The following is a 25,652-nucleotide window of genomic DNA, read 5'->3' as shown; positions in this document are numbered from 1 at the left end:
CAGCCGTGTTACAGACACCGTCGGCTAGGCTTCGTATTGTAACGGTTCATGTTGTAAAGTCAGTAGTTGATAATGTGTTCATAATTCCGATTATGTGGAGAGTCAGTGAATGCACCAGCGAGAACGTGTTGAGTGGCTGTATGAGAGAACGCTGGGGGAGAGAGTTGGATTGTTACGGCAAGTTATGTGTTGCTCTCTGCTGTAAACGGCGTGGTCACGGCCGACAGTGATCGGGTTATTAAGTTATTATTTGAACGCTCTCGTCGTCCTTTAACGTCCGTACGGACGCTACAGTATTTGCGGATGTTACCGGTAGCCTACGTCTGTGTAAATAGCTCTTGTTATAGCGTGGACACCTGCGGCTTATAATCAAGTGCGGCTTATATATGTACAAATACATTTATTTACTTATTTTTAGCCGGTGCGGCTAATATCCAGGTGCGCTCAATAGTACGGAATTTACGGTACCAAAAAAAAAAAACCCAAAAACAAATCAAAGCTGGTTACAAAGTTAGATACAGAATATGGTCCTGATAACTGAATGCAAAGAAAAATGTTTGACAAACTGAAAAATCATCATCATGCATCCTTAAATTTTAAGTGTCAAAGTAGTTTTGTTTTGAAAAGAACACTTGTTTTTACCTTATCTTTTTTTTAAAGAAACATTTCAAAACATCATATTTTCTAACCCCAAAATAGCAACAGTTGGAAGTATTAAAACGTATCAACACAGCTTGTTTGCTTTTTTAAAAGCAAATACTCAAACTGAGTACTGCTTCAAATGCCTTCCCATAACAGTAACCCCCACCTGTAGTTTACTTTATTGAGCATGTCTAACGTGCAAGTCGAGTTTTCAGTGCTTGATTTTTTTTTGACAGTCTGTTTTCATCAAGCTCCATGATGATTTTCTGCAAAGCTTCGAAGGTGTATCTCAGCTCAGGAGGGTAGCTGAGGTTAAGAGCGTATGCAAGAGCAAACAACATCACGATGGCAAGTGGAACATTTCCCAACTCATCCAGGACTTGCACACCTTCCAGAACAATACCTACATTTTCAGGATCATCATCTGGCTCTGCACCTTCTTTACGAATCACAAAGATTCCAAACGTCGTCTCCATCATTGCGGCTTCACTCCTTTCACCATCTGTGTTCTTCAGAAACAGGGCGTGCACAGAGTATATATATTAAGATATGTTATTCCAGTCCTATTTTTTACTCGCATATAAATGTAAAAATGTATCACATATACTTCAAGTAAAACAGCTATAATTTATTCAATTTTATGTCAAAAATTCTATAATTACTTTGTCTATATGTAAGTACATAACTGGTTTGTTTATAGATGTAAGAATAAGAACAGGAAAATAAAAACTAAGTTACATACCACGTATTCCTTCACAAGGTTCTCAGGCTCTTCATTCAGGTACACACACAGGGCTTTGATGATGCACTCTCTCCTGACATCAATGGCGTTGGTCTGAGTATGTAAGCCAGACAAGAACAACGATAAGGAAAAACCATTTTAATTAACAGGTGGAGAAGATTTAACAAACATAATGCAACTCTTGATTTACATTTTTTTATGATATGTGAACTTACAATAGCCACGGGTGCATCAGTTTTATGTCCAAGCAAGACATTTAATCATAGAAATGTCAAATAAACGCATGTGGTCCCAGGAAACAGTAACTACAACACTAACATCAGTGGACAATGTCTAACCTGCCCAAGGTTCATATTTTATCAGATCCTTCTTCAATAAAGTACTTCACCCCCTCTCCATCTAGTCTTATTTCTCTCCGTCCCTCTTGTATTTACTCTTTAAATTTCCAGCATGAAATTTTAAATATTAAAGCTGTACAGGGTTGACAGTTTTTTTTTTCATCATACCTGAGTGATGGGTATCATAATGCTCTTGATCTTTCTTCCTTGAACTCCGCCTTTCTGGCCAAACACCCTCATCAGGTTTGCAGTGTGACCATCCAGCTCTGAGAAGAACTTTGGCAGCAAACTGATGGTTGTAATCCTCTTGAATTCAGCAGTAAGCTTAAATGAAAAACAAGGGTACACAAAAGCAAGTTTGACTATCATAGCACTGAAATGATCAACTAGTTGAATTGTCATCTTTCATCAAAACATTGAATCAGCTTATGAGTTACTTCAATGGCTTGCCCATATTTTGTTTGGCTGATATAAATCACACTGTACACACTGTGTTTCCCTTACATAGGCACCGCCACGGCTGAAATTCGACCGCCACGCCTACAAAATGCCGAGAATGATTTTCTTTTCACGGGGACATCGTCAATATTTCAATTTAACGCGCTAACGGTGCTTACACTAATGGTAGCAAGCGTTCGCTCCTCGTCTACAAAGCGAACGACATCAGACTGTGAAGAGCTTTGCAGCGAAAGAAACTGTCGTATTTACACTCTCAAAGAAACCTGGCTGCACCACGAGTACTGTGGTCCAGCTCGAGTAGCTAATGCTAATGCTACCCGCGCTAACAGAGAAACTCCGCAAATTCGTCGACGCTAGCTTGCTAGCTAGCTAGCTTAATGCACCCTAATAAAACACTCGGTAACGACAAAAAACATCCAAAATGCAAAAGATGACAATAACTAACTGTTGATAACATTTCTGCACCATTTCTGTTCGATGGATGATAAAGGATTAAACTTACCTTCTCCCTCACGTGCTGTTCCCTCTCAAAATGTCAGCTCCTCTTTGCCAGGGACACGCCTTTGACCTTGGCCTTTGGTTGATATAAAACAATGAGGGGCATGTCTAATTAGGGATTTGCACATTACTGCCCCCGTCTGGTCTGGAGTTGTAAGCAGACGTGATTTGCAATCTTAACCCATTAGAATTATGTTGTGTTAACATAAATGAGTCTAGTAAATTTTAAGTTGCTGCATGTTATGCTAAAACTACATGATTTAAAAGTGTTCAACCACAAAGCATGATTTTATATAGTAGAAGCTACGTGTTAGACTTACATGGCTGTAACAGACACCCATGTTGGTTTTTTTGAGTGTGCATGTAACCTGGTAATAGGGAGAGCATAGCAGGCATAGCAGCAGAAGGCTCGGCTTTGTGAGGGGTCAGTTTCTCCCTTCACTCCCGTTTCATCTTCTTCCGTTCCAGCTATTCTCTCTTATGTGACAGAAGAGCAACCTGCCCACAATCGTGCCTAAACAGCTTGAATTTAAAATTGTATAATGGCTCAAGATCAGCTCAACACGTTTGCATCTCCTGCCAGTTTGAACAGTTAAGATTTAAATCAATGCACCTTTCTATGCCTTTTGGTAAAGAGATGTGGGGCTCTTCTCTATTACCACATCTTAAAACGTGACATTTAGGATATTGAGCATGCTTCAAGTATATCTGAGCTTGTAACAGTTTATTTGATCTCTGTGGATATCGGCTCGGCAAGAGGTTGTGTTTGGGCAATAACTGAAAAGAAAGAAAGATCATCTGGGATCTTAATAAGGTTTCCTAGTAATCACAGAAAGAGGAAATCCTCCATAGAAATGACTAATTTGTCCTGTTTGCAGGACGACAAAAGCGGCAAGAGTCTGCCTTTTTGCGGAAGTGGCTCAAGGCAAGGCACATACAGACACACACACGTACACACACACACACACACACACACACACACACCACGGCTATACTGTGGCGTTTGTATGGTGTATTTCTTCGCAGAACTCTTTTTGAGCCTTATCTACTTTGTCAGCTGAAACGGTTTTAGCGGTTCAACCTATCATCTGGCTCTTTTTAACTCTAAATTGCAAGTTCTTGATAATCCCAAATCCTTTGATCAAAGGTTCTGTTTTATAATTCTGATAGAAATTCAGCTTTTCTGGACAGGCTAAGTGGTAGCTGTGGGCTTTACAGGAGGAATACCAGACACGCAGCAGAGGGCACAGAGAGATGCTTAGCAGTACATGCACGCTGACTTGACAAGATACTTTTTTTTTTTTAAAGCCACGGAGGCCATTTGTGGCTGAATTGCCCCCCTTGTATCAGCTTTGAAATAGACATGTTGACTGTAGAGCAAAATGTCTGGGGGCTTGTATTTTTTATGGTAATTTATTAGAGGCAAAATTTATAATTTGGAGAATCTGTGAGAGAAATAATTGAGAAGAATCGCAAATAATAGACATAACGTTGGCTGTGATTCTCAGTGTTTTCCTAATACAGGCTGAGCTCTATAAACACTTGATTTTTCCACAATAAAACAAATACTCCACACAATTTTGAGAAACCTTATTTGGCTACCTGGAGAATGCCAAAAGAAAACGGGACACTGTGGCACGTGTAAGCCTCAACCCAGCTTCTGATAGCTGCAGACAACCTGCAGAGCCACAGCCTCATCCTAGTGACAGCAAAACAAGCATTGCAGCGGTTTAACAAAGTGGGAACGGTGTCCCCTTTATGTTGACTCCCAGAGCCACAGAAGTCACTGTACACTCCTCAGATAAAAAAGCCAGTTTTTACAGCACAAATTAACATGTCTACAGCCTGGTACAAAAAAACAAAACAAAACAAAAAAAACCCGATATAGGTCTTACTATTTATTGTCCTTATGGGCACACACTGTGCAGGGGTGCCAATGGCAGCGGTTCGTGCTGCCCATGTGCAGAGGCTCTCAGTGGTCCTCAGGGCGGGGGGCCCGGTTTTCGGGTCCAACCTGTGGCTTGTTTCCTGCCTGTCATTCCTCTCTCTCTCTCTCTCTCTCTCTCTCTCTCTCTCTCTCCAGATTTTTGTCAGGCTTCCACCTTACATGATTTATATTGTAACAAATTAACCCCTTGAATCAGTACATATCCATATAAGTTCAGAAAGGGGAGTCTTTTTTTTCCCAATTACAGCCAACCCAACATAGAACAAATACCAACAGCTCCCAACTGAATTATCCACTATATCTTCTATGTGTTCAGGACTGTCACAGCCCAAGTTTCAAACTTAGTGTTCTCCTGATCTGCTAGTAAAGGTAGTAGCAGAGGAGTAGGGGGAGAGAGGTGTGTAACATCTGAGCCAGCATCAAAAGTGCTGTGTGAATGTTTAAGTGTGTATGTGAAGTCCCGCTGTGTACACGTTGAGCCTCTCATGCTACAGCAAAGTAATGCAATGTAATATCACACACTGGGACACAAGGTAAATGCCAGTTGGATGCAATGATTAAGTAGAAAGGTGTGATGACGACCAAACTCAATGAGTGAAGGACTAATCACTTCCATGGAAAAACAAAGTCTTAACAGGAAGTCCTGCATTGCTTATTTATCTACTTTTGTTCTTCTAATTAGCACTTTTCCCTTGTATTTAATAATTGTGCATTGAATAGCTTGTATTCGGCTTATTTGATGCACTATTCTGATTTTTGTACTCTCATCTTGGAGAGGTCTGGCACTAGAAATGGAAAAGTTCAGATTTATCTTATCTTACCGAACAGTTTGCAATAGACCAGAAATCTGAGAAAGTTGCCAATGACTCCCAGAGCCTTTATCATTGTCAGATAACATCTTCAGGGTGCTGTGATTGATGCTTGGGTAAACAGAAGTATCACATCTGACTGTTCAGTGGAAGATGCACAATATTGAAGGGATTTATTATTTTTTGTGTAATGATTTTTTTTTGGCCTTTTTGCCTTTATTGGAGAGGGAAATAGTGGAAATCAGGGAGAACGAGAGAGGTTAGACATGCAGGAAAGAAACCACAGGCCGGATGTGAACCCAGGCTGCCCGCATGTTGAGGACTGTAGCCTCCATACATGGAGACGCGCGCACTAATCATTACGCCACCAGCGTCCACTTGAAGGACATTTTGAGTTTGAAATTTCTCCACCAATTAACATCAGTAACATGAACCAAAAATCTAAATTTTTCATTTTTGTGACTAAGTGTCTTCAGTGTTTCCATGAAAGTTACAATTGTTACTATGTAATGGTCAGACTGCTGCCAACAGGCCAGGGGGAAAGCTTCACACAAACAGTCTCCCATTCTTATAACAACAGGCCATATTTACTTTGGACAGATTTCTGCTTCAGATATAATTAATCCCTTTTAATTTTAACAACCTCAAGACCTTCCCTCCAACAGCGTCATTAGGAGAAACTTTTACATTTAATTATGTGATAACTGATTAATTATTTAGCATAATGTAAATCTAATTCCTCCTTTCTTAATGTGACACAATTCTTGTGTCCTTTGTCCGAAGCCACAGCTGCTATTATTATTCTATCATATTAGCTTTACTTTGACAGGATGCAAAATGACTCTGTCCCTAGGGTGATACACGTGGCAACATAATGAGCCGCTGAAGTGTTTTGCAGAAACGACTGAGCATAAGCAGGTAGAAATTAATTCATCAGCTGACAGAATGGAGCAGAGTACAATTAGTTTGATGCCTGGACTGCTCCCCTCTGAGGCTGCATGCTGAGGGTTTACAGCAAAGTCCAAACCGTCCATGTACAATTTATGCCCCTGTGCTGACTCCTATCAGCACCGCGACACACACGTACCTCCTGGTAAGAACAGGCCTGAACCACAGGCTCATTTCAACAGAGATATTTTGCATATTTTCCACCTGCAACGGGTTTAGAGTCATTAAGGAAACCAGTGGAAGCCGGACTGAAGAATATGAAAAAGTTTGAATTAGTGTACAATTGATGTGGGACTTTTTGGCGGCCAATATTATTATTGGGGGGGGGGGCAATTTGGTATATTATAAGAAAACCATTTGGCTTGTAGTCTACAGTAATGTTTTATCAAACAGGAGACAGTTTTTTTTACATATCAACATCACAATTTATTGTAAATGGATAAATCAACCTGGGGTCAAATTGACCCCCAAAGAACACTGAAGCATACAAAGTGTACAGGATATTGAAAACGTCATGTTTTGTTTGCCCAGTTGTCTCCATTAAATCAGGAAAACTTACATTAAAAAAGCTTAGTAAGTAAACTGCCATGCAAGGTGCAGGTTTGACATCGCAGCAATTTAATGGTTCAGCTACTGAACGGTCAAATCGAGAAGTATTCTGTTCCAATTTGTAATGGCAAACCTCTTTCAGCCGTTATATTCAACTCTTTCTCCTTTTTTATCATCAGAAATTTAACAATCTTAGAATTAATCATCTGTCATCAGCTGACATTGATATGTATGCCTCTGCGTACAAATGTCAATCTCTCTATAAGTCTGGTGCAGCCAGCGGTTATCATATCAACTTCCAGCCAAGACTTCCTCTCCTGTGCTGCTTTTTACGACATTCCTGGGTTACATGCCAAAGACTCATGAGCGATCGTCTGTTTCTTATGACTGTCAGTTCAACAGTAGATTATAAATTATGGGATAAAGGCCTGAAAAACAGATTTGTTTGTGACTTCCTTATATGATCAGTTCTTAAAATTGCCAACATAATGTCATGCTGAAGACGGGAAGGAGAAGCAAACATCTTTTGAAATGTTTGTTGACTGAAGGTCAGAACACTCACATCTCATTTTTTAGGAAGTCAAAGAATCTAAATGCTGATTGGCTTTTCCAAAACGGAGGCAATAATATGTTTCAACCAAGTTGAAATGTTTGAGCTATTATAGATTGTTGGCTGCACCTTATTGCACATATATGTTTATATTGATGAATAAATAATCACCAGAATATCGTCATAGGGATCCAGGTTGCCATCCCAGCCGAATGCATTCCTCCTGCATACACTAAAAGCCTGCTGATACTTGATTAGTCAATACAAGTCACACTACATAATGTGTAAACAGAAACTAAACAGCACACTAACAAATTCCAATTACAGATTCCCCTTTTTTGGTAGAATCAATGAAAAGACATGAGATCACAATTTGTTCATGTTATGTTTTGTGTTTGGTCCATTCAGTGTTTAGATTTAATGTCCTGTCTTATGTTCATCCCTTTATTATTGTACTTAATCCCTCTGTGTGTTTAGATGTTCATATTTGTGTTTTAAACTTCAATTTGTGTGCGTTTGCGCTGAAATGAATGTTGGTGTGTCTCAGACTCTGTGCTCCGTGGTCATGGCAGCAGAAAGAGGAGTATAGCTGCAGCTACATAAAATGTGTTACATACTAATAGCATAGTTTAGATGACTTTTGGGTAAAACATTTACCTGCCTTGTGGCAGATAGCCCTCTGAAATGTACTCACCAAACGGAAAATTCATTTGCATTTGACACATGGCGGGTGTTATTTTCGGACCCTGCAATTACCTGATGATCAAAATGATGATTGGGTTTTTCCTGGTTTTATTAGGATTATGCCGGTGATCGTCACTTGCTTTTCTTGACTCTGACGCCTCCTCTGTTTTTCTTTTCACTCCCGTCAGAAACTTCTATATAATGAAAGTTCCCCATGCCTCTCACACCCCCCGATACCTCACTGGGCCCCCCTTGAGAAGGACTGTTGTAGTGGGAGTCGGTGTATGGCCCCGGTAGTTACAGATGTGCAATGTCAGGAGAAGGTTGGAAAATATACTTTACATCATGTGAGGGCTCCGTCTCACCCAACAATGGAAACTTGTTTTCTGTTTGTTTGTTTTTTCTTCAGCTATCACAAAGCAATGGACGGACAAGAAAATTGACATTTCACAATTTTTAAAAAATCCCCAAAGATTTCCAAGGACAACTGACAAACAACAACGGAGCTAGTTTCTATGGTGACGGAGAGAGGGGTACCATACAAAAAAGTCCCCATCTGAATTTTAAACAAGTAATGTGTAGGTCTGTAACATTGAGGAATCAGTTTTTGGAAAAAAAAAAAAAAAAAGTAGCAAATAGGTTTTAAAAAATGTATTCAGTTATTTTCTTATTTTTTATCCATCATGTTAAAAGAAATTATTTAACTTGTCTGAACTTTTGAATGTCTTTCTGATGATAAAATACTTTTTTTATGCTTAATTTCAACATTTGAATGAAGCCTATACATGGTATCCTGGTATCTTTAATGACTGCAATTCAAGGTGCTTTTGTCACTTACCAAAAAAGAGACGCATTGTTAAGAAGAGATATGTTTGATATGATGAGAAATTCTCAAGGACGGCGTTATGATAGCCTTTTTCTTTTTGCATAAAACAGTCAGATAAAAGCTTAAATGTAAATAGTAACACATCTAATTATTTAGCTGTAAAAAGGCTGAATCTCTGTTTCAAAAAACTTAAATGCAACACCAAGATAAAGGTTCTGTCCCCCCTTCTTGTTGGGCTTTTATGTAACCGTCTAATAGCCTCCTTGTCACGTTAAAACTCCAGAGGGATTTGGATGCCTTTGTCTAGTTCTGTCACTCCTGTGACCCTGGCAGCCAATCCGTCCCATGGGTGTCTGCGCAGCACACAAGCCAGAACCCACAATTCTCTGTTCCCATTTCAGTGTGTTGACAAAAGGTTTCACAGTCTTTGGGGGTCTTGACCGGATCCGCGGAAAACATCAATGCTATGAGAGAGGACATTTCAGAAACACAGGACAATGTTGAGTACAATACTGATCACTGTGACAAGAACATCCCTCCATGTACAGGTCTGAACGTTAGAGGGTAAGCACAACATGTTTCTTACCCCCCTGGGTCAAGCATGTTGCAATATGATCTAACATCATGATCAGAATGACTTGAGTCCAGGAGATCAGTGTTCATGTTTACAAGTTAAAGACTTCAAACTGCCTGTGTCGAGCAGCTCTGTCATTGCGCATGCATAGGTCGCTGAACCCATCGGCAATCATATTCCATCATCCTCTGACCACAATGATATGCCTCTGGGAATGGATGGCAATTTCCCAGTAATTCCAGTGTAGCCAGCAGTTAGTGATACATGACTACCATCAGCCAAGACTTCCCTTTCCATGCAGCGTTTACTCTGCAGACATAAATGCCATCATCTCTTGGGCCATAACATCCTCCGGTTATCTACTGAGTTTCACATTTAGTGGTTTCAGATTCAGTGGGGAAGCTGTCACATTTTTCATTTTGTTTGGTTTGCTTTTCCATGGCACTTTTTCAATTGTGCCAAATCCTGTCAAATGTACCATAGCCACCTGCCACTAGTTGGGACTGTAGCTCCGTTCAGCAGCTACTGCCATCCTGCCAAATGCTGCACTATGACTTAAAAGTGAATAGGACAGAAGTAGCAGCCTAAAGGGTCATTACAATAGAGATAAAGTTAAACTTAGGTTGTGTCAGGTTGAAATGGCATGTCGACTGGTGCGATGTGTAACTACATTTAGCACACTCATGGGTATGTTAACCTGCAAGGAGGACTGCGAGCTGGGGTTGCTAGCAATACGAACGATAGCCAATCTCCATTGAACACATTTGACATCATTTATAGACAGCCAAATTTAACCCACAATGCACTGACATGCATGACACGGCTTCACGACACACAGATTCCATTTTCATGACTCTAAACAGGCAGAATCAGCCAGTTTCACACCAGTAACAGCGTTTTGTGTTAGTGCTGTATGTTTGTAACTTGATTTGATTGGTTGAATTTAGTGCTCAAGTTGTGAAAATGATTTTGACACGTTTTACCACTTGATCCGGCTACGTAGGTTTTCCCACAACTTGTAAATGCATGTCTTTTAAAAAAAAGTAAAATGGAGAAGACATGAATGTTGACAGCTGCAGAGATGGAGTAAGTGTTGGTGTGCAACCTTACATGCAGGTGAGAATAGGAGACATTTAAAAGTAAATTGGAGTTATGTGAGTGACTGAAAGAAAGGGCAAAGGGATTGAAAATCCTGGGTTTAAGAAAAAAGAAAGCTTTGGTGAGGCTGACCGTGAAGGTCAAGTAAAGATCAAGTTGATGCAAGAATTGAAAGGAGGAGGGGAGTCAACAACTGAAAGTCTAGGAGATTTTTTTTAGGAAAGCCAAAATGACATGTACATGTCAAACTCACTGTACATCATACCAGCTGTCGATAATTCATATGCTACAGCTAAAAAAGACAAAAACATTGTGTCTTTTGATTGTAAGTCTTCATGCAAAAGGCACAATGTGAGATATCTATGGATCTAGGAACTAGGCACCTCTCCAGCTACAAGACCAATCTCCAGACTTGGTTTGTACCAGTTTCCAAGCCAAGTCCCTACAGACTGAGCTACTGCTGCCCAAATAAATAAAGCTGCAAGAAGGAACTTTAAGTAACTTTGGGGGCTGCACAGCTGTTATTGCTGTCGCCTCACAGTATGAAGGTTCCTGGTTAGAATCCCTATAAGACAATGTTGTGAATGGACGCCTGACTGTAATTGCCTTGCAACTAGTCCACAGTGTAGCCAGCTTCCTTCGAAACGACAGCTGCGATCGGCTCCAGCTCCCTCCAATGGGAGAAGCAGTACAGATAATAGATAGACAGAAGGATGTGACTATGGCTTTACGTCCCTGAAATAATTAGTTGTCTGCATATTGTTGAGTGATTCAAAATCACTCAACAATATCAAGAAAGAAAACCTCTGTTTTTGTTGGTATTTCTTCAGCATTTTAAAATCACATTAATTTTGGATGTAGTTGCTTAATGTGCACCATAGTTAAGCCACCACAGCATCTCCCTGTAGTCACAGTGATGGAAAAGAATGTTTCTGCTGTGCCTTTGAAAGTCTCATTTCACACAGAAAATACTCCTGAAAAGAGTTAAAAGTTAAATCATCCTCATGACATAAAGCTTTCACTTTTTCACTCTTGCCTTTTGCTGTTTCCATTTACTTTTCTATCTGTAACTAGTGTTGGTGGTCAAGTTTACGACATAGCCTTCGGTCTACGAGAAATTCCTTTGTTTTTTTATTTTTGTTTGAGAAACAGGTTTGCATCCAAACAGCAAGTTAAGTACCTGTAGCTTAATACAGTACAATTCAAAATAAAAGCATACTCTCTTTTGAAATGTAAACTACTGGAATTTTAAACATGCAACAAAAAATCGCAATGAACAGCAATTAATCACAGTTTTACAAATAATCATTGTTTTGTCAGCCCTAATTCCAACGTTTTGACTTCTACATTTGAAGAGATCAACTGTTTTAAAACCTTAAATCTACAAACGTTTTTCAAACTTTGTGTAGGTGATAACAAATAACATGTACACAGCATCTCCCATGACAAACAAGGAAAGGTCTCACAAGCGTTCAGTTTTTCAGCATCCACAGACTTGCTTTTATTGGAGAGTTAAATAACCGACCCTCCAGCACATGAGGAGTTTATGGATGGCACTGGCTGTTCCATGGGAGGAAGTTTGTATAGACAGGGCTGTAGATGGTGGTTTGATAACAAAAAGTTTGCACAATTCTCTGACGACTTGTTCTGAAAATTGTTCATTTCACTCAGGATTTTCTGATTGTGTTTGAGCAATGAAGGTCAACTGGCCTTTTCAGCCACAAATAGCTTCATTCAGCCCCATCGAAATGGAAACTTTAGGGTCAGCCTTTTTGTCTTCTTTAAAAGTACTCCCTTTTCTTATCGTATTTATCAAATTAATATACTTGTAGAACCATAGGATGCAGAGATGGGCGGAGGAACTTTGTTTTGTTCACGTGGATTTACTTTGTTCTCATGGGCAAACATTGCAGAAGTTATATTGATTAGTTTTTTTCTAAAATCCTTTGCCTTTATATTGCCAATTGGAAACCATGCTTTACAACACAGCCATTAAACTGGAGGCCATCATTTACCTTTGATCTATTGAAGGAAAACTCTGTCAAATATGTAACACCATGGGAGAACAATACAGGGAATGTCTCATTCAGAGAAGGTTTTTTTTTGTCTACAAGTAGTAGGAGTTTATGCTTTTATACAACTGATATGGAACGGCAACAGATCTAAAGGAAAAAATCCACTGCTAGTTTATAGAGCACAGAGTGTGACATTGATTTTTTTTTTTCCATGCGACGATGTCACAGGAAACATTCAATTTTTGTCACCAGGGTAAATCGTCCTGACAACCATGATATGAGATAAAAAAAAAAGACATGAGGCAGACAAACTGGCTGATGGTGCACTTGTTATGACTGTACAAAGCTGGACCAAAAATGACTGAATGAATGACTTTTTTTTTTTAAATTCTCAAGTTTTATATATATATATATATATATACACACACACACACATATATGAATGACTTGTTCTGACGTTCGGAGAGTGCTGTGTGTGCAAGCCAGGAAAACATAGAGATATGAAGGACAATATGATGTAACATCCATTGATGCCATGAAAAACAATGTGTGTGAGTAAAATGAACCACTTTCCAGAAAAGTAAACCTACTTTATCTTTAGATTTTTTAGTTTGACCTCTTGGACCTCAGAGTGGCTCTGCAAGTAAAAATCCCCATTCATTTTCTCCATAGCTGATTTGATTATTAGCCAAAATGTCATAATTATCCAAGGTTGACTTACCACAAGCTTTTTTTGCTGGCAGGCTAGTGAGTTAGTTAGCAGCAGTGAATTTATTCTAAATTCCACACCAAAAACAACAGCCTTTAAAGCTCAACAGTACGAGCTAACACATAGTCTTAAACCATGACCATTAACAGGACAAGTTCTGGAAATGTAAGTTTCCAGGCCTTACTTTGCCTTCCACGTGCCACCCTGGATTTTGAAAGAGAACATTTATTTTTCACATTAATTATTTTTCCATCTCTTCCTTGATTATTCCTTACATTACACAGATTTCTGAATTAATTCTGAATGAAATTGCCAAACTGGCTCCTTCCCAGTTACTCCTCTCACTCGTATTGTTACCGAGCTCAAACCCACTAATATAATCTGTCCCCTGCTGTCTTTTCTAAAGCCTCATTGTGCAGATATTCAGTCTTTTTGTTACTGACTTCGCATTTTTCATCCCTATTATTAGTCTTATCATGTTGCACTATATGCAGCACACAAGTGATTCAAATAAATGGAATCATAATTCAAATATCTATTTGAGATGGGCTTCAAGTAATGTTTCTGCACAGCACATTCACCTGTCACAAGCTAGAATGACGTCCGTTCAAACAAGCCCTGCAGGCCATGTTCTTCTGTGTGTGTGTGTGTGTGTCCATGCTGTGTGTGGCATTTTGTGTCTTGGCTTATCTGGCTGTGGAGAAAGCTATGAGAGCTTGCTGTGTAATTGAAATGTCATGCGTACAGGAGAGCAGTTTGACTGAACGGGAGCCTTTAGCCATGCCCCAACGAGCCCGCGACAGATGAGCAACAGCTTCCCCAATGAGAAGTGGCATTCCCCGAACCCATTCCTCCTCCTCCGTCCTCCTCCTCCTCCCTCGTCCGTCAGCCCATCTCGGCCCCTCCGCTCTCTGTGATTCCTCCCTGCCTATCTGCAGTCTAACAGTGATTAACGATTGTGCCTGGTAGTTGCTGAAATACTAAAATAAATGGTCGACTGAATCAGGGTCTAAAGGAACGGCAGTGCATTTATCATTTTTATCTGAGGCTAAACTATTGTGTTATTGATGGTGGCAGCGTGCTTGCCATTCAACTGTAGTAATGCAGGTGGCAAGGAAACTCCCGGCATTTGATTGCTGCCAAGCAGGGAGACAACAGAGTATAATTCATGTTCACATAATCCACAGTGATTAATAGGACTCTACTGCATACTATATTTTCAAGCACATACACACACCCACTATTCTCTCGCTTGCAATTTTTCTCATTACCAGACTCTGCACAAAAAGCATAAAACAATGAAGCTGAGGAACCATAATCATATCTCTGCTGGATATAATGCTCCCACTCAGAAAAAAAAGGATCATTTTTAAATTAGACTATTGTTTCATGTGAGATGAAATCCAATACGACTTACGTACTTGATTTACTACATTTGAAGTGAGCAGGAATGATGTTGGGGGTTTTTTTTTTGTACCATCTTTTTATCGAAAATATCAATTTTACGCCTTGTTGTAGTGAAGATAATTCTGTTTTCCTAACCCGTATAATATTTAATAAAATTGTTTTTGTTGGATCAGATAACGTGTAAATGTATTATTTAGATATCTTGAGTCTCCTTGTTAGTTTAGACATTTATTGTTATTGGCAGCGTCATGACGTTAGAGGTTTGGAAGAAGCCTGAATGCTCAAACAATGTTAAGAACTTGTGAGACACCATTGCTAACCCTGCTCTTTTTGAGTTTTGGACGGCTATACTTTCATGAACTTGTTCTTCATCTATCAACAATCTAGCAATCATCCATGCAAACATTTCTTATTGGAGTGGATCCTGCTCATGTCTGAGAGGGGGCATCTAGAGAAGCAGCTGATTAGATAGACCAACAGTTCATGGAGGTGCCATGCCATCCAAATTTACACCACCAATGTGTTGTCTTTCGTGGTCAACAGGCCGAGGGCAGGGATGTTTTTTTCTGCAGAGGTTTAGCCCATCGAGGTGCCTTAACCAGATGAAACATGGCGTAGTCTCAGTGAGGTCACCCATTGGTTTCTAAAGACTCATTTTGAGGCGAAATGATCGCAGGTCATTTCATTGAAAAATGCTGACTCAGTACATTTTGGTGAGCCGTGCAGGAAAAGAGGAGGAGCTGATGAAGATGTTAAACTTCCTGGTTGCTGTGTTGCGCCCACCTGTCCTATCAGCCATACCCCAAATAATGTCATTCTCTAAAACCTAATTTAAGCAAAAACCCTCCTGTACAGTGTCAAACATACAGATGAGCAATTTGGACCATAATGTCTTTTTTGAACCAGGCTGTAAACAAGCTGATTTCTCCTGTCAAAATGGGAAAATCAAAGCCGCCTGAGAACCCAAATCCCTCAAAAGCTTCTAACTATGATATGTATGATCTTATGTGCAAAATATCAACTCTCTTAAGGTGTTGTAGATGACTGCTTTCCTATCCCATCCACTGAAGTGCAACAAAACTACTCTGCTCAGTCTGCCTTCATGAATCTGAGCCAACTCCTAAATGCATCACCTTTTGCAGTTAGCATAGTGAACCCCGTACTACCTGTTTTGCTTCTGTCTTCTCATATCTATCTGATCTAGTGATTAGATCTCTTCTTTTTTTTAGATTCATTTAGCCCATCCTTTAGCACAACTTTTATTTCAATAGTGCTATAAAAGTTAAAGGTAGTAGGTAGGGTAGACAGCTAGACAATCACAATACCTACCACCTAAATAGCACCCAAAGGAGAGAGACAAAAAGGGAAGGTATTAAATATTCAAAACGTCCCAGGGTAATTGGACTTTTGTTTTTCATGTCCACAGTTTTAGACCTCCTGAGGTAACAAATCATATTCTTGTAAACAGAGTCACTGAAATCATGTGCTGGTTTATAACCACTTTAGCTCTGGTTTTCCAAATAGTTGTGTTGATGACACACATCAACAGACTCATAATTATTGTCAACATTAAAATCTACATCAGCCATTTTTGATCTGACTTGATTTGTGCGATAGCAGTGGATCAACAGATGTTCTAACGTTTCATCCTCGGTACAGTAGATCATGGAACACTTTTCTATTCTAACAAAACAACTCCACTGAACTACTGCTCTCACAGGAAGTCTGTTAACTGAGACTAAGCACGCAGTGTCACAGAGGCGCTCAGAAAGTAATTTATCCTGTACAGGTTTATTTGTCTGATCACACTCAACAGGATTTACCTGTTTATATTCCATTAATCCTCCATTTGAAACATCATTTAACATTTTATAGAATTCTTTAGTTGCTAAAGTAGTCCAATTTATGTTTAAGAATTCATATTTTGTTTTAAAATCACCAAATAACAATTTATAATAAGGAATATTTACATACATTTAATTTTATATTTTCACAAAATGACTGTTTTTGGAGGTGGAGGAAATGCAGTTGAGAGGAACAATCATTTGGACACGATATAGGCTTTAACTATATTTACACAGACTTTATAACTAGTGTTGTTATTTTCCCATTTCTGAACCTCTTTCTTAATTTTCCTCTCTTATTTGGACCAATTTAACAAATTACAGTCCTTACCATTCATCCAGATTCCAAGCACTTTTAATTCATCTCTTCCCTGAACATTAATGTCTGTTTTATTCTGTTCTGAACCACACAGCTTCAGTTTCTCCTGACTTAATATAGCACCTGAAGCACATTCATAAAGCCGCAAAAGAGATATCAGAGCATCCAGCTCTCTTTGATTCCTAATAATTATAGTGACATCATCGGCGTATGCCAGAGAAGCCACCCTGAAAGAATCTCCGATAAGAGCAGCTGTAATACCACTGTCATTATTTATTCTTTTAATTAAGGGACTCATAGCAAGAAAATACAGATACTGCGCTCAAAGGGCAGCTCTGCACCACCCCACGAGAGACCTGGAAGGGTTTAGTTAAAACACCATTAAAATTAAACTGCACTATAGATTTTACATATAATAACTTTATCATGCTAATGAAGTCAGCTGGGAAACTGTGTACTTTCATAACGGCCCAGAACGGCCTGTTCATTATTATTTTATAAGTATTTTATAATCGACATTCATGATGGTAAGATGCCTATAATTGTCAAAATGATGTTCATTACCCTTTTTATATAACATACACATGACACCGTGATAAAAAGGAGTCATATGAGGCACCATTTTTAGAACCTGTATGAAAAGCACAAGTTCTGACGACGATGACGTCATTACAGGCCGACCAGGAGACTAACCACTATTTAACTGTTCAATTACTGTGATCACTCTAATCTGCATGTTAAATTTGCACCCATAATGTCTGTTTTCACACCTTTTGCACTACCCCCACCTCAAGCACCACTGTACATGCATAAACAACACTTTCAGAAGGTCAGCACTCTTCAATTGTTATGCACAGGCCTAATTACAACTGTTCTGAGGTTCCTTAACTGTTTAGAGGTGTCTTTCAAATCACACATATATTTTCTTTTCCTGCACAGGTTATGTACATTATCTTTATAAAAGTATGAGTCTATTTTTCACTGCACGTTTAATTTGTAATTTGTTTCTTCTTAATAATATAGTGGGCCTTCTAAACCTTGGGTTAGGGTTTATTATATATGGAAGGGAGGAGGGACAGCAGACAAGTTAACCTGTTTTGTCTGGAAAGCGCTGAGGCTTCACCAAATGTCTTTGTCTAACACCCAGAGAAGTGTCCTGCTTCCCTGCTTTGTGCCTTTCCACTGAAAGCCAACAGACAGGTAGGAGTCACGTCCCACTGTCTGTCCCATGCAGGTCTTTATTTCACAGTGAACCTTCCTGACTCTTCTATGACTTCCTGCAATATTTAAAACTGATCAACCTTTCAAAAATATTTAAAGTGACTATTGGCATATTTTGTACCATCCAGTACTAAGAGAAGAGCTGTGCAGAGGTGGTTAATAGGAGCAAATCATGCCCTGATGAATTCGACACAGGTTCAAGAAAGCCTCTTGAGCATGCCGCTGTCGTATCCATGCTTTTCCCCTTTAGAGTGGTTTCTCCTGATTTGTTGCTGCAGCCTCTTTTATTTTCTTTTTCCATCAAAGGACCAAGGGCTGACAACACCAGGGCCATTTTTCATTTTTTTATCAGACATTATTCTTTCTTAGTAGGCCACCTATAAAACGAGTGATGTACGATAGTGGTGTTAAAATGTTCTTCTCGTATCATAACAACGGAATACCGCCACCTGCTAGCATGGAGAGTTATTTCCTCCTACACATGCACATAACTAACGTGGTGGCTGGCCGCCGGCTGTACTCTTTGCAGTGTGTTCAAGTGCAACTTTTTGGCCAAGAAAAAGACATGAGGGGCCACCATAGTTGGCCTTTGTCGCCTCTTGGCCTATTACAATCTGCAATCAATCACCTTTTTTTTATTTTCTATTTGTATTAAAGTGCGTTTAATGTTGAGCCAAGAGCTATAGCATCGGGGTTCCTACAGGACACAGGGGACTACAGAGTGCCTAAACTGAATCCTTTCAGCAGCCAAATCTCCAAATAGAAAGTTACTCTTTGTGGATTAACTTTACCATAATTAAGAGGGCATATTTAACAAGCTAGAGTTATCTACTCTTGTTACAACCCGGCTCTCGGCCGCAACAAGAAACATGAACCCGGACACGATTTCTGCTCAGAACGCAATCACGTTTATTCACATCCAGCCAAACTCGTGTCATCCAGCCATACAGCCACACATCTGCGCCACCACGTTCCCACGGTCCCTTTGTGCGGTCTTCAGAGAGAGAGAGAGAGAGAGAGAGCGCCATCTTTCCTCAATCGCTTTTATGGAGGAAGACTACTCTGGTCCCAGGTGCAGCACATCCACTGATTACGAGCCCGCCTCCTGGAACCTGCAACAGAATACAACCAGCAGCACAGGAACACCAACTGGTGTGGAGGGGTCGTCACACCCCCCCCCATAAGAACGGAGTTCCAATAGGAACACCGGTAGCTAAACGGACCCACAGTGAATCAGCTATACATTCTCAATATTGATTTTTTTTTTTTTTTTTAACAACATTTATACAACTTGTATTTACAAACATACTGACCCTTTGGGAAGTAGTGTTCTCCAGCTAGCTAAACCCGCCTCCATACCTCCCATTCAGCAACTCGAGCGCCTGAAAGAGCATTTAAGAAGGCAGAACAGAGACATAGAAGACCAGAGCGTTAAACAGTACTTAAGAGATAGGGGCTCTAGACAAAGCATCGGCCACAACATTATCAGAGCCTTTGATGTGACGAATGTCTAGACAATAGGACTGCAAATACAACATCCACCGCATCAGCCTGCGATTTGGGCAATGTATAGAATGTAAAAAGGTTATGGGGTTATGATCAGTGTACACAACCAGAGGAACGCTAGAGCCGACATAAACATCAAAATGCTGTAGAGCCCAGATGAGTGCGAGAGTTTCTTTCTCAATCACAGAATAGTTTAACTGAAATGAATTAAACTTTTTTGAGTAAAAACTCACGGGACGATCAACATCATCACCATCTGTTTGAAACAAGACGGCTCCGGTACCCACATCACTTGCATCCACGTGCAGTTTAAAAGGCCGATCCATGCGAGGAGCTGCGAGAACAGGCGGTGAACACAGAACAGACTTGACATTGTCAAAAGCTTGTTGACACAAGGAGGACCAAACAAACCGAACTTTTCCCTTCAAAAGATCAGTCAAAGGAGATACCACAGTGGAGAAATTTTTGCAAAAACTGCGATAATACCCAACTAAACCGAGAAAACGCTGAAGCTCTTTCTTCGTGGTGGGAACAGGATACTTCTCAATGGCGACAACTTTGTCCTGAACTGCACACACATTCCCCTGTCCCACGACTTTGCCAAGATAAGTGACCGTGGCTTTAGCAAACTCACATTTCGCCAGGTTCACGGTCAGTCGTGCATCCCTCAGACGATTAAACAGTTCCTTAATACGCCCGATGTGTTCCTCCCAATTATGACTATAAATTACAACATCGTCTAGGTACACAGCACACCCTTCCAGCCCTGACAACACCATGTTCATGAGGCGCTGGAAAGTCGATGGTGCATTTCGGAGTCCAAAACTCATTACCGTGTACGAATACAACCCGGAGGGTGTAATAAAAGCAGAAAACTCCTTAGCTCTTTGAGACAAAGGGACCTGCCAATAACCCTTCAGTAGGTCAAACTTACTGACAAAGCATGCAGAACCAACCTGATCAATACAATCTTCTATCCGGGGTAGCGGATAAGCATCGGGTTTGGTAACCCTGTTTACCTTGCGATAGTCCGTACAAAACCTCGGACTCTTATCAGACTTCTCCACCAGTAAACAAGGGGATGCCCAACTCGAAAATGAAGGTTCTGCTATTCCATTCTCAAGCATGTAGCTTATTTCTGCATCCATTACCTTTTTCTTCCCCTCAGACACCCGGTAGAAACGCTGTCGAATGGGCTGTGCATCACCTACATCTATGTCGTGCTCAATGAGATGTGTTTGACTCGGTGTATCACCAAACAACCCAGGATAACTGTGAATAAGAGCAGACAACTCAGCACATCTTTCTGCAGAGAGATGACCCAACAAGGACTCAAGATTACACAAGGTTTCAGAATTTTTCAGTCTACCACGCAACAAACTTTCATCCGGTGCGGTGACCCCATCATCCTCCCCTGCTGATAATGAACTCCCCACTGTTGCCGCTGCTGAAACAGGTTTGAACTCCCTAGCATAGTAAGATTTTAGCAGATTGACATGGCAGAGTTGAGTTGATTTCCTACGCTTTGGTGTGGAAAGGAGATAATTTTGGTCAGACACCTGACGCAGCACTGTGAAGGGTCCAGTAAATTTGGCCAGAAACGGTGAATGAGAAATCGGCAACAAGGCAAGGACCTGATCCCCAGGACTAAACAGTCGCTGTTCGGCTTTACGGTCGTAAAGGGACTTCATTTTACCCTGGGCAGACAACAGCTTTTCCTTAGCCATCTCCCCAGCTGAGTACAAACGATGCCTGAAACCGTTTACGTACTCAAGAAGGCTAGGAGGAGGTTCAGATAGTGCGATAGCGTCATGCAACAGCGCAAGCGGCCCTCGTACGGTGTGCCCGAAAACAAGTTCATTTGGACTAAAACCGGTGCTTTCCTGCACAACTTCCCTGGCAGCCAATAGAAGCCACGGCAGCCCCTCCTGCCAATCCTGATTTAGCTCAACACAATAACTACGCAGCAATGATTTAAGAGTCTGATGGAACCTTTCCAAAACTCCTTGGCTCTGTGCATGATAAGCTGAAGACTGGTTATGTTGAACTTTTAACTGTTTTAACACTTGCAAAAAAATTTTTGATGAAAAGTTCGAGCCCTGATCACTTTGAATTACCTTTGGAATTCCAAAAATGGAAATAAACTGAGTTAGTGCTTTTACTACTCCCTTGGTATTTATGGAACGCAGTGGATACGCGGCGGGATACCTCGTGCTCTGACACATCACAGTGAGTAAGTAGCTACAACCAGATTTGGAACGTGGTAAAGGGCCAACACAATCAATGATCAGATACTCAAATGGCTGTGCGATCGCAGGAATGGGGCACAGAGGCGCAGGCCTAATGCTCTGATTGGGTTTACCGGTCATTTGACAGACGTGACACGATTTAATAAAGCGGGACACATCTTTCTTCAAACGCGGCCAAAAAAAATAACGCAACATATAATTATACGTTTTTCGAACACCCAGATGCCCCGACTGGTCATGTGCCGCCTTCAGGATGTCATCACGAAATCGCACAGGAACCACGATCTGGAATACTGGCTTACCAAGAAAGTCCTCCCCATGTGGCAACCATTTCCTCACCAGCAGCTTCCCCTGCAGCAGATAACCACTGGCAGAACTGTCTCCATCCATCGTAGACAGTACGGCATCAAACAAAGGACGTAAAGAGGAATCCACTCTCTGCTCTTCCACTAGATCAGTGCGAGAGACAGACAACAATGAGTCAGGAACAACAACAGAATTCTCCTCACTCACCTCTTTTACACTCTGCTCCAATTTCCCCTGTGCACAGCTCATAGCCCGTGTAACAGCACAAACTGAAAACACTTCCGGGAAACTTTGTGCACTCTCATCTGGGTTCTCAGTCACAGTGGGTGAAGCAGACACTATAGGAGGTGGTGGAACGTCAGGCCACACACGGTTACCAGCCAGGCCGTTCCCAAGGATGATGTCCACCCCTCCAATCGGCAATGCAGGCCGCACTCCTAAGACAACCTCCCCTTGTACCAAACCACAGCTGATCACAACAGAATGTAGTGGAACAGGTACAACACTCAATCCCATACCTCGCATCAAAACAAAATCCCCAGTATCTGAATCCTCAGAAAAAGGTAATACAGAGCTCAAAATGTATGAGTCGTATGCTGCAGTGTCTCTTAAAATTTTTACTGGCCTGCTGATGTCACTCCCAGCCAGTGACACACGACCGTCAGACACAAAGGCCGAGAAACTTGAATCCTCCCAACTACTGGGTTTTCCACTCTTTGCCTGCGGGTGAGAAAAAACAGGGACAGGTTCAACAGACACAGCACAAACAGCAGAGTTACCCCGACCCCCGCTATTTGACCTTCTGGCATTAGCTTTAGGACAATCAACTCTCCAATGTCCTCTATCTTTGCAGAAATTACATACTTTAGAAGGGTCAAAGTGAGACTGGACATGTGTCACTTCATCCTGACCAGAATGAGAACTCTCCTCCCATCTAGCCGAGGAACGATACGTACCCCCTTCAGTCCGGACCCTGAAGTCACGACCACCTCTGTGCGTCAGCACATACTCATCGGCCAGCGCAGCAGCCTCGGCAGCAGTCTTTACCTTATGCTCGCTGATGTAAACCGCAATGTGGCCAGGTAAAGAATTTTTAAACTGCTCCAACACAACTAAATCACACAACGCAGCATAAGTGTCAATATGTAGAGCATTACACCACCGGCTGAAAAAGGTAACAAGATCTCTAGCGAACTCTACATGAGTCTGTTTGTTCGACTTCTCCCATGTCCTGAACTTTTGACGGTAAGCTTCAGGAACTAACTCGTATGCCTTTAGCACAGCATCCTTCACCGTTAAGTAAATCTTGCTCTCCATCACTGTAAGTGCAGAATAAGCCTCTTGAGCCCTACCTGTTAGTACACATTGCAATAACAAAGTCCGTTCAGAATCAGACCACTCCCTGCTCTCGGCTACCCGCTCAAATAATGAAAAAAAAGTATCAGGGTCCCTCTCACTAAACTGAGGAACTAACCGCAGATTACTGCCAACATCAAAAACAACAGATCTACCTGAGGCGTCAGAGGCCTGACTACCATTCCCAAATGTGAAACTCAACCTCCGCTCTTCAATCTCAAGTCTTCTGATCTCTGCCTCTCCCCTCAATTTCTCCACGGCCAGCTTCTCCATTTCCGTTTGTAAGAGCAGCAACTCTTTTCTCTGCTCGAAAGTCAGACCAGCATCGCTATTTATCACCATGCCAACAACCCTTTTTTCAGTTTTGAGAATACCCATGTCGGTCAAATTTGCTTTTAAAATGCCTTTAATGTTTTCCTTCATTCTCTTATCACCAATATCCAAGTTGAAGTGATCTGCTATCTTGATCAACTGCTCCCGTGAACAGCACTCAAGCAGCTCCTCTGACGGCGCACTCAGAAACTCTTCCACACTGCCCATGTTCAAAACATTCACTTGTCTACACACAGTCTTCTACTCACGAGAAACCCGACTAATGGCCACCCAGCTCACGCAGCCCTTTACACAGCCTGGACGTCACCGCAGCTTCTCGTCCCTCTAACTGCCTAACAAAAACTAACTAAGCTCCCCCCTAGCGTCTTCAGATGCTACTTGTGATGGGTATTTATGCACTTTATCCCGCAAGCCCGGCAAAGCAACCAGTAATTGGCGACTTCACCGCAACCTCGGACGTGCTCCCGAGCTGTTAGCTCCAACCACTTTCACACCACTTCTACCACCCACCTCACGAACTCCATATGGGAATCCGCGCTAAACCTTACAGGGACAGAAACCATCGGCAAATGTCAGCACTGCACCGGAATACATAACTCACTGCCAAAAAATAAACTCACATTAAACCTGGCGACCCCGACAACACCCACCGCTGTCTACGCCATTCAGCTCCGTGCCACCTCAAAACGTAACTGCACAGGTCAACGCTACTTCCTCACTCTTGATTGCGCAACACCCGACTTCATTCAAAAAAAGGAAAAACTCCGCCCATCAGGCCCTTTACCTGAGCTGCGGAAAATCTAGTAGGACAAAACACCGGACGAGCCCCCATCTGTTACAACCCGGCTCTCGGCCGCAACAAGAAACATGAACCCGGACACGATTTCTGCTCAGAACGCAATCACGTTTATTCACATCCAGCCAAACTCGTGTCATCCAGCCATACAGCCACACATCTGCGCCACCACGTTCCCACGGTCCCTTTGTGCGGTCTTCAGAGAGAGAGAGAGAGAGAGAGAGCGCCATCTTTCCTCAATCGCTTTTATGGAGGAAGACTACTCTGGTCCCAGGTGCAGCACATCCACTGATTACGAGCCCGCCTCCTGGAACCTGCAACAGAATACAACCAGCAGCACAGGAACACCAACTGGTGTGGAGGGGTCGTCACACTCTGAATATCAAAGCGGGTTTAAACAGGGGTTAGAAAGCAAATATTTGGCACTGCGCTAAATCTTCCCCGCAGGAAAACCAAGCAGCTTGTAGCCTCCAGTTGTTTGACAGTTTTACACCAGGAAGTCAATTGTGAAAGCTGTAATCTAAATTGTTGACCATTTAGTTTTGGAAATTATCCCAGCTGGCATCTCTCAAGTATTATTTCTGCAGTGAAGAAACCCCAGATATCTCCCACTCCGATCAATGCCCACTGTGCATTCAATCAAAAGCATGTGTCCATTCCCCTCACGGCACAAAGCAATTACAAATGGCTGCGAGTGGCGTCAGACAGAGAGGAGCTGTTGTGGCGGCTGTTGCAAATGCATTCACTTTTAAGCTCAAATTAATGGACCCCAAGGCTCGATAGAAATTATGTCTTGTAATGTATTTTCATAATAACCTCTCATGAGCTGGATCCCAGGACATCTTATTTGGCAAACATTACCGGTAGCCTGAAGGCCGATAAGACCAGAGGGATAATACAAAAGGAAGAAACGATCTGAGTTTGAA

General features: G+C 41.4%; 2 protein-coding genes across 4 annotated transcripts in view; one reads left to right on the top strand and one right to left on the bottom strand.

Annotated features, from left to right (window-relative positions):
• The window catches only part of vstm2a (V-set and transmembrane domain containing 2A), a 345,371-nt gene that overhangs the window by 93,432 nt on the left and 226,287 nt on the right, over nt 1–25,652 (top strand). The gene's annotated exons all lie outside the window — the stretch shown is intronic.
• On the bottom strand, nt 477–3,047 carry LOC306835204 (uncharacterized protein). 3 transcript variants are annotated; one of them, XM_079361630.1, is made up of 5 exons: nt 3,000–3,047; nt 2,684–2,755; nt 1,891–2,046; nt 1,385–1,477; nt 477–1,151 (listed from the first exon to the last, which is right to left on the bottom strand). In XM_079361630.1, the coding sequence occupies exons 3-5, from the start codon at nt 1,960–1,962 to the stop codon at nt 834–836; spliced, it is 483 nt and encodes a 160-aa protein (XP_079217756.1). In that variant the 5' UTR covers nt 1,963–2,046; nt 2,684–2,755; nt 3,000–3,047; the 3' UTR covers nt 477–833. The 3 variants fall into 3 exon arrangements, with proteins under 3 accessions (XP_079217756.1, XP_079217757.1, XP_079217755.1); XM_079361631.1 differs by having other exon boundaries at nt 477–948; nt 1,050–1,151; nt 2,684–3,041; XM_079361629.1 differs by having other exon boundaries at nt 2,684–3,035.

This window comes from Symphodus melops, assembly GCF_947650265.1.
Source record: "Symphodus melops genome assembly, chromosome: 14".
NCBI lineage: Eukaryota > Metazoa > Chordata > Actinopteri > Labriformes > Labridae > Symphodus > Symphodus melops.
The sequence above is the reverse complement of the archived record's forward strand: the minus strand, read 5'-3'. Positions and strand labels throughout refer to the sequence as shown.